Below are 16,281 nucleotides of genomic sequence, written 5' to 3' on the forward strand. Positions count from 1 at the left end.
TGGTATGTAAACATCTTTGCCATCTAGATGCCACAGCTAATGACCCTATGTATGAACATTTCTGACCTCCAGCAGTAGTGGTTTTGGACAGAACTAACTGAGCTGCAAACCCATTCCCCAATCCTGTAGCAGCTTATGAGCAGGGACTGGTGACTTTGCGGCATTTAATGTTTTCTAAGGAACAAATGGATTCATAATGACTGAATCTGGGCCACAAGATGACATATATTTGACCTACAATGAGATATCGAGGGAGAACCCCTTTGTTTCCTATCCTCAAGTTTATTTGCCTAGTATGAGAAAAAATTGCTATTATAAATGACTTTTAGCTCAAGCTGACCACTTTAGCTACTTGCAGTGAAGGATGCCACGCTTCTTAATTTTTAGGATGAGCACACTGTTGTTTCCTCCCAGTTTTCTTACACAAATGAAAACAACATCCAGTGTAGTATAGTTGTGTTGCCATGGGCCCACATGTTTAAGTTTTATGGATAGTTTATGTGTAATTATCCCAATTTTGGCCTGCAGCAGCTAGCAGAAAGGTCACACCATTGCTATGTTTAAACAATAATTCGGATGAACAGCATGAAAAGATAGAACCATGTCTGAGCAAATAGATTTAACGATATAAGCTGAATTAATGAGAAACGTGTTTGATCTGAGTGTCCATGATGACACAGATCTCCTGCTCACACCATTAGAAGAGGAAACTTCAACACAAGCTTATGGAATCACAAAGCCCATGATTTGGTCAGATTTGTAGAATCCCAAGATCAGCCAAGAGAGTTAAAAACAGCCAAGAGAAGCAGACAATCCTTCAGCAACAAAAGATTTCCAGATGGCAACTGCATCTGATGGAGAGTGTAGCTCCAAAAGGATTTTTTTCAAATAGAGACTCTTACATTGTAAATATTTGAGCACTAATTTTTCCCTGACTCAAATTTAGCAAAAATGAGGGAGTTGATACAGGCTACATGCTGGTTGGGTAAAAATTTGCAAAATGTAAACAACGGTTTTATAAGAAATATAAGGCATATCAAATATAATGCAAAATGCTCTATGTAATGTGGAATGTCTGCATGTTACTATGAGCCTAGAGGCAGAACACTAACACAAGCATAAACAAATGTATGAGAAGCAAAACTTGACCAGTAATAAACTCACATCAGGTGCCATATACAGAGCAATGGCTGATATAATCTGATGGAAGTTCAGTGGATCGGGTATGTGACCTCCAAGAATATGACTGGAGGAAAAGTGATGCTATATCAGCTCTGGGGAAGAGACTAATTGTTTATATAATGAGTGCACTAAGTATTGGTTATCTCATTGGACCATATATCTCAACTGATATGCTAGGAAAGCTGTAAAACAAGCTGAAAAGAGAGAAATCAAGTGACTGTAGTCTGCTTACATCATATGACAAGAGCTGTGCTGTTCCTAGCTGATAACCCAGACAAGCTGATGAAGTTAGACAATGCTGGTAAGAGCAACAACTAGGTTATGCTCAATAAACATATATCACATTATGACTGTAATGGATACCAGTCATGAATGTTCATAGATACGTAACAGATACTGATAGCTATAGCAGTGCTTAAGGATATTAACCTTTGGAAGCTTGTGTGTTCGCATATGTCTTTGCAGAGATGTATAGTTCCTTAACAGATGAGATAGATAAATGGCTATATGTTTAAGATGATAGTGTTCCACTGTGTGTTAACTATAGATAAGCCTGCTGAAATGATTTTATTTATTCAATGTAATAACAGTAATATGGCCAGATGTTAATATGTCTCCTTTCCATGGAGAAATGGCTTGAAGGAACACAACAACAACAAAAATAATTCCATATAATAAATAGCCTAAAAGATTAAAAGAGAGCCTGCTCATTCTCCCATATACTGTTAATATTCTGAAATTCTGTTACTTAACTGTGCTTCAGTGGAGTGTTGATGTTAATTCAGTGGAATCTGGATTTCACCGTGATCCCAAGTTGGATACCCAGGTGGCCAAGGTGATAAAGGGACCTGGAGACAGAAGCAGATTAGCTGGCAAATGGCAAAGGACCCTCAATCCCTCAGTCTAAAGAGAAAGGGTGGGGAACCACATCTGTTTGAGTATATTGTAGCATAGCCTTTGATTGCATAAATAATGGAAATGTTTGGATTATTTTAAAAGAAATGGATATACATTTGGTTGTCCTGATACTTAATCTATACTCCAGACAAGAGGTTACTGTCAGTACACAATGTGGAGAAACAGAATGCCATTGGCAAAAGGGTCAGACAAAGCTATATAGAATCAGAGTTGGAAGGGGCCACTGAGTCCAAACCCCTGCTTACTGCAGGATCTTCAGCTAAAGGACTTCCAGCTGGGAGCACTCCAGCTTATTTTTAAAGACAACAGAGAAGGAGACCCCATTACCTCTCTAAGCAAGGTTCCATTGTCAAGCCACTCTTACTGTCAAGAAGTTCTTTCTAATGTTCAAATGAAATCTTCTGTCATATAACTTAAAACCATTCAGCCTGGCCTACCTGCCCCCTCTTGTCTGTGACAGCCTTTGTATTTTCCACCCTATCTCCTTAATATATTTGCAGTATATATCTTAAGGAAAGTGGGATTCAATTCAAAGAGAGGAGGTGAGAAAATCGGAGGAAGAAACCTCAACAATTTAAGATATGCAGATGACATTATTTTATTAGCAGAAAATAGCAAAACTTGGAATGGCTATTGAGGAAAGTCTAGGGGAAAAGCACAAAAGCAAGGCCTTCTTAGCCACATGGTGTCTACCACTTCTCTTACCTCATTGGCCAGACTACAGTTTCAACTACTGAAGTCATGGTTCCTGAATGTTTTTGATCTTTGGCTGGCTTCGCCCCATGCAAAACACACAATGCCAAGATCTATCCAGCATTCTTTGGACTAGTGGCTTGATCTCACCAGTGTTCAAGCAGGCATGCCCTTCCTTCCAACGCAATTTCAGCCGGCTGTTATTTCAGTTGTATCCCTGTGGAATCCATGCAACTAGGCTTTCACTGAAAGGCAAATGGCCAAGTGAAGAAGCTCTGCTGCACATCAGTACCCTCAAAATGCTAGCTGTAGAGGAAGTTCTCAAGAGTATTTGAATCCTTGCTGAGCAGCACGAGCCAAATCATTACTGACAACACCATGGTAATGTATTGCCTAAACAAGCAAGTGGGAATGAAATCAGAAACTGCTTCAACTAACATTCAGGATCTGGGATGGGTGTGTTGCTAGAACGTTTGTTTCTTCAGGCAATCCATCTCCCAGGGGAGGAAAACATAATTGTAGACCAACTGAGCAGGTGCTCCAATAATGCCATAAATGGATGTGCCATCTTGACACTGTTCAGGGGGATTTTTGCAGATGGAGTCATGCCAGCTGTTGATCTCTTTGCTAGTCCAATGAACAAGCGATGCAGTCACTTCTGGTCCAGGATCCGGAAATAAAGTTTGCACAGTGACACCTTCCTCTTCAGCTGGAATGGTGTGCTAATGTATGTCTTACCATCCTTCTGATGGTAGCGTGGTATCCAAGCTATGAATGGGCGAAGCAAATGCCATTCTAGTAATGGTGTGGTGGTTGAGGCAACCATGGTTCATGCCTCTTCTACACTTGGCTGGAGGGACTTATATCCATCTACATCTCTGTTCTGACCTCACCATTCATGAGGGTCAGGTTCGACACCCAGATCTGGAAAATGTGTGCTGATTTTGTAGAAGATCTATGTTTCATATGCTTACCTGATACAGTATGATGTCATAGAAGCAGTTAATAGACCACCAGTTCAGAGGCTGTAGTGATGTAAATTAACTACATTTATACAAATGGACTATTTCTGGTTTTAGGAGGGCTTACTCCTAAAGCTCAAAGTCTACACATTTTGGAATTATTCTTATCAGATTCCAGACTCTCCCTGTCATCACTATGATGTTACCTCTCAGCCATCTCTTTTCACTTCCAATTTGTTGATTGTTCTTCATGCTCCTAGGACCCATCGGTAAAGAAGCTTCTCAAGGGATATAAGAATTTTCATGCTTTGAATCTTGAACTAGTGTTGTCCTAACTGTCTAAGAAGCCCTTTGAACCATTGGCTTTGTTTGATGTTAGACTACTTACCAGGAAGACTGCTTTCCTCATGGCCATAACTTCTGCTTGGAGGGCTAGTGAACTATGTGCATTATGCATAGATCTATGTTACCCAGAGCCTCATAATCCCTTATGATACACTGAAGGCTGTGCCTTGCAGTATCATTGGTTCCCACATGGACCAAAAGGAAGGCATAACGGTCAGCAGGCTTGACAAGTTTTGTCAGCCTCACTGTTAAATCACATATTTTTGCCCCAGGGAGATAACACACCTCCCAAGACATCTTATCAGGCCTGCAAACACAGGGCTGCTGTGTGATCACAATCATTGACTTTTATATCACGCTGCAGATCAGGTGCTTGATCCAGAACTGATTCAGGCTTTGGATGGACAGTCTTGTCTTACATTTGTAAAAATGTATTACATTCTGTTTAATAAAAGTTTTTGTTTGAGTTGTGTTTATGGCATTGTGTTCATATGCATAAACACTTTGTGTTTATGGCATGACATTCCCATCTCCTGGTGTGGGTACTTTATTAGTCTCCCAGTTGTGTGATTCACAGATAACATGGAGAGGAAGGACAGATTGCATACCTATAACTGTAATTCTTTAGTGGTCATCTTTGAACTCACATAAACCTGCCCATCCTTCCCTCATCATGTGTCCTGCATCTTTGGTCCTCTGGATGCTGCAATGCAGCATCCTTGGTAACTGAGGTAAATGAGCAGAAACAGGGGGATAGAACTGAAGGTGGGTGTAGCTACTGTCACAAAGCTTATGTAACGATTTTAGAAAGTTCCAAAGGTACACTGCTGCGCAAGCTCAGAATACCAAGTTGTGTGACCACTCAAAGAACTACAGTTACAGGTGTGCAACCTGTCCTTCTGTGGATATCAATAAATATCCAACAAAATGGTCTAAGAGCAAATTAAGCCTGAACGCTCACTAAAATTCAAAGTGAATAAACTGAGCCTATTATACTTTGAATGTATCATGAAATTACTCTTTGGAAAATCAGTATCTGCTCAGATTAGAGGAAATGTATTAAAATTATTCATAAGTGGTGTTACTTTCCACTCAAACTCCATAAGAATAATAAAGATGTGTTGAGGCTATGTTTGAGACATTATGGCAAAACAGATGATTGGAATCATATGTGGATAAGGATATGTGGCTATCCTGCGTGGCCAAAAATATGTAGATTATGGGAGGACCTGTTATGATGGATAAGTCAAATTCTGGACCAAAAAGTCCACTCCAGGGGGTCATTATTACTTATTTCTGTTTTTGAAAGGGAAAATGAAAATTTTCTTATAGCACTTACTTTAAGTACCTTATAGCACTTATAGCACTTTAAGTATTGCAAGACTAAAAATAGCTGAAACATGTAAAAAAATAGAAAAGTGGTTAAATAGGATATGTTCCATAGTTCTCAGAAAAACTAACATACGAAGTAAGAATAGCAAGAGGGACATAAAAGAAGATATGTTTGAGAGTACTTGGAAGCCATTCACTATGAAGGCAGTACTGGACCTAAACCTCCTTTAGATCAAGAAAGGTTTTGGAAAAACTATTATAAAAGGTCATGATTAATATGTAAACAAAATGTAATTATTTGGAAGACAATTTATATTTATGGTTGTAGAATCATACAATCATAGAAGCATAGAGTTGGAAGAGACCACAGGGACCATCCAGTCCAACCCCCTGCCATGCAGAAAATCTAAGTCAAAGCATCCCTGACAGATGGCCATCCAGCTTCTGTTTAAAGACCTCCAAGGAGGGAGACTCCACTACATTCCAAGGAAGGAGTGTGTTCCACTGTCAAACAGCCCTTACTGTCAGGAAGTTCCTCCTAATGTTAAGGTGGGATCTCTTTTCCTGTAGCTTGCATCCATTGCTCCGGATCCTAGTGTCTGGAGCAGCAGAAAACAAGCTTTCTACCTCCTCAATGTGACATCCCTTCAAGTATTTAAACAGGGCTATCATATCACCTCTTAACCTTCTCTTCTCCAGGCTAAACATCCCCAGCTCTCTAAGTCATTCCTCATAGGCCATGGTTTCCAGACCCTTCACCATTTTAGTTGCCCTCCTTTGGACACACTCCAGTTTCTCAACATCCTTTTTAAATTGTGGTGCCCAGAACTGGACACAATATTCCAGGTGGGGCCTGACCAGAAAAGAATAGAGTGGCACTATTACTTGCCTTGATCTAGACACTATACTTGTATTGATGCAGCCTAAAATCGCATTGGCCTTGTTAGCTGCCACATCGCACTGTTGACTCATGTTCAATTTGTGGTCTACTTGGACTCTTAGATCCCTTTCACATGTAGTCTCATTCAGCCAGGTGTCCCCCATCCTATATCTGTGCATTTCATTTTTCCTCCCTAAGTGCAGTACCTTACATTTCTCCATGTTGAAATTCATTTTGTTAGCTTTGGCCCAGCTTTCTAATCTGTTAAGGTCATTTTAAATTTTGATCCTGTCCTCTGGGGTATTAGCTACTCTTCCTAGTTTGATGTCATCTGCACATTTGATAAGTATGCCCCCAATTCTTTCATCCAGGTCATTGATAAAGTTTTTGAATAGCTCTGGGCCCAGGACAGAACCCTGTGGGACCCCACTGGTCACTTCTCTCCAGGATGAAAAGGAGCCATTGTAATAATAATAATAATAATAATAATAATAATAATAAGGTTTATTTATATCTCCTGCCTCTCTTTGTGGATCAAGGCGGGATTACAACATACATATAATTATAAAATACAATAAAAATACATTAGACCTGATCCCTCCCACCAGTAAAATTAATACAAAATTCAACAATTAAAATAAACACATCAAAAGCTTGCTCTACACTAATCAAATGGAGTGGGCCATTAGAAGTAGATGGGGCTATCCTTTTTCAGGAGGTCAGTCTGGGAAGGCCCACCGGAAGAGATCCATCTTGACAGCCTTCTTAAAGGCATCTAAAGTGGTGGTCAGGTGGATCGCCTCCGGCAGGTCATTCCACAATTGTGATTATGATCATAGGAGTCACATTATCCAACCCTTCTTCCTGGGTAACAAAGGGCTAACTGAGACGAAAAAGCTCAGTTGCGTTGTAATGAGGTTCAGGCATCACAGGTGATGAGATAACAATTACCAATGAGGTGGGCAGTAGGCAGCAGCGCAAACCTTTGAGATGCTTCTCAGCAGAGGTCCTAAAAGCCTGAGATGCAGCATAAGGCATGGGCTTTAACAAAGGAATGCCTGGAGGAGGGAGAAGGCTTATGTAGGCTGGACAATGAACATCAAGGACTACAAATCCCATGTGATCTGTGAGTAGATTAAGAGAATGTATTAGCTAGTCATGTCAGGTTTTTTATGGTTAATTTTCCTGATTTGGGTGAAATGATCCAATCTGTCTGTACCTGAATGGAAGATGTCCTTCACACAGAGATATCCTTGTGCTATGAAGATTCCTTACTTAGAATATAAAGTATTCTATCTCTCTCACACTACATTTTCATGTGCCTTGGCTTGGCCTAGCCCTTGCTTATGATTGAGGAAGGGAAGGAAGCATCTCAGTGTCTACTGAGATGTCCTAACAGCTTCCCATTGCATTGCTAAAAAGGAGGTTTCAATTCACTGGTGCAGGCCAGAGGTGAATTCCTTAGGATAGGTGCTCTCTAGAGGTCACATTCTGCTCAGCAGGAGCAGGAAGGGGGGCCATAAGCATTACATCGATTGATAAGGGAAAGGTTTATGACTCCATGATTTGGGGAGGGAAGGGTGGGATAGAAGGAGAAATTGTTTTTAAAAAAGAAATACAATATTTGTGAAGGAAGAAGGAATTATTGTATTATCTGGATTATATTTGTTAAATAATTCACAAAATTAAAAAAGCTCTTTGGAAAACATAAAAATAATATAAGATAAAAGCTGCATAATATTGAAGACAATAGGAAAAGAGAATGACTGCTTTACACGTGGATAGCTTCAGTCATTGTCCCAAGTGCCTTGGAAGTCTCTCATTCATAAATTGAAGCCAAGATGACAAATAATAAAGTAATGACAGCAGCAACAACAATCAAACCTGTTTGATAATTACAGCCATCATTACTTTATTAATCAGGTTTTTTTAAAAAGCCACTTAGCAACTTGGATAAACTTGTTTTCTATAACTATTATTTCTCTATGAGTGTAGTAAAAAGTTGAATTTGGATCTGAAGCATCTGGATTTGAATCCCTACCAGTATATTTCCCTGGTTCACTTAGATCAAGAGTTGTGTGGAGGAACAATGGGAAAAATCATGCTGCCTGAAGGGTGTAACCTATATGTGAAATTCATACAAGTCTAAATGGAATATATTTTATTTAGTCAGTTTATAAATTGTACCTTATGTTTTTGTGGTAAAATACCAAAACTGGAATACAGTCTGTTAACAATAAAAATCATAAAGCCTTAAAGTCTCAAGGAGTTGCAAGGGCCATCCAATCCAGCCACCTGCCATGGAAGACTGCACAGTCAAAGTGCTCCTGAAAGCTCTTACAGTAAAACTGTTCTTCCTAATGTTTAAGTGAAATCTGTTTTCTTATAATTTGAGTCCTTTGGCTCATGTTCTAGTTTCTGAAGCAGCAAAAAACTTGTTTGCTCCATCTTGGACATAGCATTCTTTCTGAAAATTAAAGATGGCTATCATGCCACCTCTAGTCATCTTTTCTTTGGGCAAAACATATCCAGCTTCCCAAGTCACGGAATCATAGGATAGAGTTGGAAGAGACATCTAGTCCAATGCCCTTCAGCCATGCATGAACTCACAATCAAAGCACCACAGAGAGATGGCAATCCAGCCTCTGCTTAAAAGCTTCCAAAGAAAGAGACTCCACCACTGTCAAACAGCTCTTACTGTCAGAAAGTTCCTCTTAATGTTGAGGTAGAATCTCTTTTTCTGTAGTTTGAATCCATTGCTTCCATGTTTTAGTCTCTGCAGCTGCGGAAAACAAACTTGAGGTCAACTTGAGGGAAGTTAACAACAATACTACATGTGGCGACTGTGTGGATGAAGCATTTCCAAAAAAATCTGTCCTCCTCTGCTCTGCTCAGATCCTCCAGGCTCAATCCCATGGTCTGTTTGGTTTAGTCCAACTATTTAGCATGTGTTTTTCCTCTCTTTCTACTTCCCTCTACCTTTCCTAGCATCATTCTCTTTTCCATTGATTCATACCTTCTCATGATGTGTACTCCCAAAGTACAGTAGTCCCAACTTAACCATCCTGGCTTCAAGGGGGAGGTTCAAGGATTATCTGTTCTAGGACCCATTTGTTTGTCTTCTTGGCCATCCATGGTATTCTCAGCACTCTTTTCCAGCACCTCATCTCAAATAAGTTTATTTTCTTCCTATCAGCTTTCCTCACTGTCCAGCTTGTTCTGCCAAGCCAAATATCCCCTATCCTACCCCTGTGCATGTTGTTTTCTGTGGCCTAAATGTAGAATCTTGCATTCGTTTCTGTTGAATTTTATTTGATTAATTTCCAAATTTCTGGTTTATCAAAGTCGTTTTGAATTTCGTTCCCATCTACTAATGTGTTAGCTATCCCTCCCAGTTTTGTATCATCCACCAACTTGATAAGGATTGCCTCTACTCCATCATCTCATTAATTAAAATGTTGAAAAGTAATGGTCCCATTTATCCCTGTTGATACTTATTTGGTTAGTTTTGGCACAGCTCTGCTGATTTCTGATACTGTTCTTCTGGGGGATTTGGTGTATAGAAACAAAATATAAAAAACAAAATTAAAATTCTGTAAAATAAACACTTCAGAGAAAATATTTTAAATTATGTCACTGCTGTTGAAGCTTTGGATCCAAAATTTATTTATTTATTTATATATATATATATATATATATATATATATATATATATATATAAATCTAGCCTAGCATTTTCCTAGTTTGAAACTGAGAATATCTGGGAAAGTGAAATAAAGTGGATATGGGAAAGAGACTGCCTTGAAAAGAAGAAACAGAATCCTGAACCTGAAGAACAGATATTGAATTGGTGCCCAGTAAGAGCTCTGTTGGGAGATGGAACATATTGGATGATCACATCTTTGGGGAAATCAACTAATGGACATAGCTAGCTTCCTATGGGAAACATTAAATAGGGGGAATTAAAATGCTCATGTTCTTCCAAGTATTTTTAGCAATGCTCCAGGAAACATTTTCAGAGGAAGATAATATCTATACTGAAAACAGATTCTTCCATCAGGACATATGAAAGGTTTTGAGCTACAACTCATTAGATCATTGCCACTTTACCGGTCTCAATTTCTAGTGAAGAATTAGCTGTTAGCAACATCTTTTGCATATGTATTCCTGTAGTTTACTAAGGTATAAGTCACACTGAGTTGGGAGTTATTCCCAGGTAAATGTGTATAGGATTGCAGACTTACATCTATTCAGTACTGCAGACATAAAGCAGTTTGATATCACTTTAACTCATATGGCTCCATCCTGTGGAATTCTGAGATTTGTAGTTTGGGAGATATTCAGCCTGGTCTGTGAGTGAGCTCTGATGTCATGGCAAACTACAAATCCCAGGATTCTGTAGAATAGAGTCATGGCAATTAAAGTGGTTAAAAACTGATTTATTTCTACAGTGAGGATACTTCTTTAGGCTTCAGTTGCACACTATTTGCCTGTAAGGCCCATTAAACCCAGTGTGACTTACATCTGAGTAGACGCACACAAAATTGTACTGCTGCTCTGTAACTGTTGATAAAATGCAAGTAGCTGGAAACTATGGAATTGGTTACACAACCAAAAACTCTTGCTTAATTATAATTTGTTTAGAGAAAGGGAAAATGAAAAAGAACCTGTGAAACAGTTCATGATAGATTGGGCTAAAGATTTGGGGAGAGAAATACCACTGGATGCCTGGGAGCTAGCTTGGAAAAGAACGAAAACATTTACCAGCTGTCAGGATCTGAAAGAGAACTTCTTAAAAGTCAGTAATAGGTGGTACTATACTCCAGCTAGACTAATGAAGATGTTTAAAAAAGAAAGTGATCTTTGCTGGAGGTGCCATATGGAAAAGGGCACAACAATCCTCATGTGGTGGAAGTGCGAAAAAATTAAAGACTTCTGGAATGAAATTCACTCTATAATACAAAAAATACTAGGTATTAGTTATAAGAAAAAACCAGAAATCTATCTATTAAATATGACTTTATTTTTTAAAACCGGAGGAGGAAAAGAGGGTATGGAAGATTTTTTTATATATGATAACGCTGGCTAGAATGGTACTGGCCAAACATTGGAAAGATGAAGGAAAACTACAGATTGAGGAATGGCTAATAAAACTAAGTGACATAAGACAATTGGATCTACTTACATATAAATTGAGTGATAAGAAGAAAGAAAAAATGGATAAGGAATGGGCACAGGTAGTGGTATTCCTACAAACAAGATGGGGTCTGGATGAAAACCTGGCGAGCTTAATTACATAATACTATAAATAATTTAGGGTTGTGGGAATTATTTTTTTGAATATAATGGAAGGAAAAAAACCAGGTATATTATATTAAGCGATAGTAGTCCTAAACAGGATTATATGGTTCGATATTGTTGGAGAAATCAAAGAGATACGCACAATTTTTTGAGTAAGTTTATTTGGGGTATTTTGGGTTTGGTTCTGATATGTAGGGGCCTCCGCGTTCCTTCCCCATTTTCAAAAAACCAAAAAAAAATTGTGTATTGTATACAGGCAAGAAGCAGTAAGAAATCAGGATTTCAACACAAAGAAATTTATTTTTCTGTAAGACAGGAGGTAACGACGCCAAAAACAACGGGTGTAAATGATATACAGTGGTGCCTCGGGTTACGAAATTAATTCGTTCCGCAGCGCCGTTCGTAACCCGATACATTTCGCAACCCGAAAAGGCTTTCCGTTAGCGCTGGAAGCCTATAGCATTTGAATTTCGCGCCGAAATTAATTTTGTAACCCGAAAAATATTTCGTAACCCGGAACTGTTTTTTCCAAACCAACTTTTTCGTATCCCGGAAATTTCGTAACGCGGTCATTTCGTATCCCGAGGCACCACTGTATTGTTTACTTTAGTATATTTTGTACTCTTGTAAATTAATGCGATAATATAAATCTAATAAAGATATATTTTAAAAAAAACCTCTCGCTTATATCCTTGCAAATGTAACCTGGATAATAATGTTTGTGTCTGGATCTTTGAACTGGCTGATTTTCCATTTGATTTGTAAGAGTGTTCGAGTTGTCATCTTTTTCACTATTATAAAAAGTCAGATTCTTGCTGACTGAGAGTGAGCAAATGCATGCATTTAAAAGTTGATTCTTGCTGACTGAGAGTGAGCAAATGCATGCATTTAAAAGTCTACTTGAAAATATGGAAAAAATGGGTTATGGAAAAAAATATGGGACAACATCTTACAGAAAGAGAAAATGGAAACTATTAGTGCTGATTGCAATGCGTGATGAATAGTTGCCAAACTGGAAATGGAATACTAATTTTCAGAAAGCCCATTAAATTTTAATCTGCAGAGTTGTGAAATAATGTGCTGTAACTGCTTGTTCGGTCAGGCTGAAAAATAAAAGACCTTTCCCCTTAAAAAAGATGTTTTTGTACTATTAGCAATAAGTTAGTAGAAGGGTCCTGCACACCATGGGCTTGTGTTCTCCCTCCCTGCCTTGTTTAAGTGTCTGTTTCTTTTCTATTGCAGACCCCCTTTTTGTTGGGAAATTTGACTCAGTGAACTACAGTCGCCCCTCCAAGTCTGCAGACTTGAAATCTGCAGACTTGAAAATCTGCAGAGGGATGACTACCATTAACCTCAATGGGGCACGCACCCAATTCAAGCCTGTGGGACTTGAATATGTAGGAGTTTTGAAACTTACAGTTGAGTCCGGAACAGATCCCCCGCAAATTCCAAGGGGCAACTGTGTATACATTACCTGTGCAAGCCACATCAGAAACCATTCTTTGCTCCTTCAGGAATCATTGCAAATTGTGCTGAATGCTAAGGAAATGGGATGGGAGAGAGAGTGCATAGTTTGTAGCTGGATTATCTGAAATAAACTAGTGTCAACCATGTTAATTTTGGACACATTCACAACTACAGTCACAATATTTTCTTTATCTGAAATCATTTATTACTTATACTGTTTCAAATTTGTTTAATCTTTACTTGACCTCATCTTCCCAATCAAAGAAGGAGCTTACTTTTCCTTGAGTGGTGATGGATTGTTTTATAGTATTTTCAGTCTTGTGCAATGATTGCTCTTTATTTGCTATCAGTTGGCTGTAGCCATTTTTAGAGTAATAATTTTGTATGTTCTTGCTGGGTGTGCAACTTGCCCTCACTTTATGTTTTAGCTTTCAACTCACCGGTGTTTTATGATATTGATTTTGTTGTGCATTTTAGCACAGTCTTTACTTAGAATTAAACCGCTGTTTATTTAATACAGTGGATCCTTGTTATACGCTGGGGTTTGGTTCCAAGATCCCCCGTGTATAACAAAATCCGTGTATGCTCAAGTCCCATTAAGTATAATTACATAGCAAAATGGTGTCCCTAATAAAAAATGGAACATCAAGGTAAATTTATACTTTTTGGGAACATTTTCAAACCGTGTATGCTTAAATCCGTGTATAACAAATCCGTGTATAAGAAGGGCCGACTGTACTTAATTCATACTTCCTTCTTTAGCAGTAATGTCAGATTATTAAGCTTGGAGAGAAATCCTGATATTTTCTGATTTTGGAGGCTTTGTATTGATTACTTGATCTCTTGTTTGTTGGACTAACTCTTAGGTTGGTACCCCAAAGCCTTCAAGCAAACTTAAATAGCTGTCAGAATGGGGCACACTGTACCCACCTCATCTGACTGACGCCAAAATGACAATTACCCCTAGATGCATCCCCATGTTACGCTCCATCCTTACTGTATGGCCTTCACTGTAAACTGTGGGCCTGAGCAAACAGAAGGGAAAACCTGGCTTGATCATCTGATGAAGTTATATACAGGCCATGAAAATCTATACTATTTTCACTCTTCTAATAACCACAGAACTCTGTGCCATTCCTTGTTTAGTTAAAGCCTCTCTTCTGCTGGCCTCTCCTGGCCACTTATAACATCATCTGAGTGATGAAACATAAGTCATTTGTCTTTCTGGTCTTTCTGACCAGTTGTAGAGGGCTTCTACAATGCATGATGTTACCATTCCCTTAGATGAGAATTATCTGGTGGGTTGTGCAGTGGTTTGGAGTGGCATGACCAAAACTTAGTAGGTTTGTTTTCTTAAAGAGAGAATAATTAAATTATTCCAATGGGATTTGGACTTCCTGGGATCAGCATTCTAGTCAATATGGCAGCAAACCCATGGTCAGGAATATTAATAGTGAAGGAGATACATGAAGGATGGGAGTAAGTGAGATATTGAAGGCACAATTTTAAACAGTTCTAATGAGGAGGGGAAATGGGAAGGGTCTAACTCTAAAGAATTCAAATAGCCAGCTGATGTCGGTACAAAGTCAGAAAAGGTAAAGCACAAATCAAACTCAGGCTTGCTGGAGAGTTTAAGAAATAAAATAAAAAGGGCTTTTTTTATTATGACCATAGCAAAGGGAAGAACAAGGAACTGGCAGGGCTGCTATGTGGAGAAGATGGCAAAATGCTGACAGGGAACAGAGAAAAGGCAGAATCCAACCCTTTCTTTGCCTTGGTCTTCTGTGAAAAGGGGAACAGTGCTGAACCTGGGGGAAATGGATCAGATGATGAGATAATTCTCATCTGAGGGAATGGTAACATCAGATGATGGAATGGTAACATCTGAGGGAATGGTAACATCAGATGATGCAGTAGAGGAAATGCAGCATAAAGTAGGTAAAGAGGTAGTCCTGGAAAATCTGACTACTCTAAGCAAATTCAGGTCTCCAGGACCAAATGAGATACGCTGAAGAGTATTTTTTTAAAAAATAGTGAATATAATCTCAGAACCACAGTCAATCATCTTTGAGAACTCCTGGAGAACGGGAGCAGTCCCAGAAGACAAGGAGGGCAAATGTTGTCCCCATTTTTGAAAAAAGAAAAAAGAAGACCCAAATAATTAGCACCCAGTCCACCAGACATCAATACCAGGAAAGATTCTACAGCAAGATCATTAAACAGAGAGTCTGTAATCAGGAATGCCATAATCACAAAAAGTCAACATGGGTTTCTGAGAAAGATGTCATGCCAGACTAATCTGATCTATTTTTTTGATTAAATTACCAGCTTGGTTGATGAAGGGAAAGCTGTAGATGTAGCATATCTCGATTTCAGTAAGGCCTTTGACAAGAACCCCTATGATATACTTGCAAAAAAAAGCTAGTGAAATGTGGGCTAGACAACACAGCTGTTAAGTGGATTTATAACTGGTTGACCAACCAGACCCAAAGGGTACTCAACAATGGCTCATCATCCTGGAGAGAATTGACAACTGGAATGCCACAAGCTTCTGTTCTGGACTTGGTGTTGTTCAATATCTTTCTCAAAGACTTGGATGACAGAATAGATGGCATGCTTATGAAATTTGCAGATGACACTAAATTTTGAATCAGATCAGGCCACTGCATACTACACTACAGGACAGGATCAGAATTCAAAATGAACTTAACATAGAATCATAGAGTTGGAAGAGACACAAAGCACCCCGACAGATGGCCATTCAGCCTCTGTTTAAAGACCTCCAAAGAAGGAGATTCCCCCACACTCTGAGGAAGTGTGTTCCACTGTTGAACAGCTCTTACTGTCAGGAAGCTCTTCCTAATGTTAAGGTGAAATCTTTTTTCCTGTAGCTTGCATCCATTGCTCTGTGTCGTAGTCTCTGGAGTACCAGAAAACAAATTTACTACATTCTACATTCTACAAGTTTACTACAACCTACATTAATACATTTTGTCTTTTTGGAGATAGGTTATGCTATTAGTTCTGTGTTCGCATGAAGACACGCTGCACATAATTTCACATTCTGATTTATTTTAGGTGCCGGAACATACGGAACTTGCTTGGATTCTGGGGTGTTTCACAAGTGTACCGCGTCTGCAACATTTTCCTCATTGGAAGGTATGTATATTGTGGTTAAACTGCCAGGAGGATTCTGTCACC

At 38.9% G+C, this 16,281-nt stretch overlaps 1 protein-coding gene across 2 annotated transcripts in view; it reads left to right on the plus strand.

Moving 5' to 3' along the window:
- The window catches only part of LOC149323473 (tryptophan--tRNA ligase, mitochondrial-like), a 43,139-nt gene that overhangs the window by 19,992 nt on the left and 6,866 nt on the right, over window positions 1-16,281 (plus strand). For both annotated transcript variants that reach the window (XM_089488976.1, XM_089488978.1), the window contains one exon: window positions 16,159-16,239. In XM_089488976.1, coding sequence (XP_089345102.1) covers window positions 16,159-16,239 — 81 coding nt within the window. The remainder of the gene's footprint in view (window positions 1-16,158; window positions 16,240-16,281) is intronic.

This window comes from Sceloporus occidentalis, unplaced genomic scaffold, assembly GCF_023333645.1.
Source record: "Sceloporus occidentalis isolate IW3139 unplaced genomic scaffold, rSceOcc1.0.p SCAF_1, whole genome shotgun sequence".
Classification (NCBI taxonomy): Eukaryota; Metazoa; Chordata; class Lepidosauria; order Squamata; family Phrynosomatidae; genus Sceloporus; species Sceloporus occidentalis.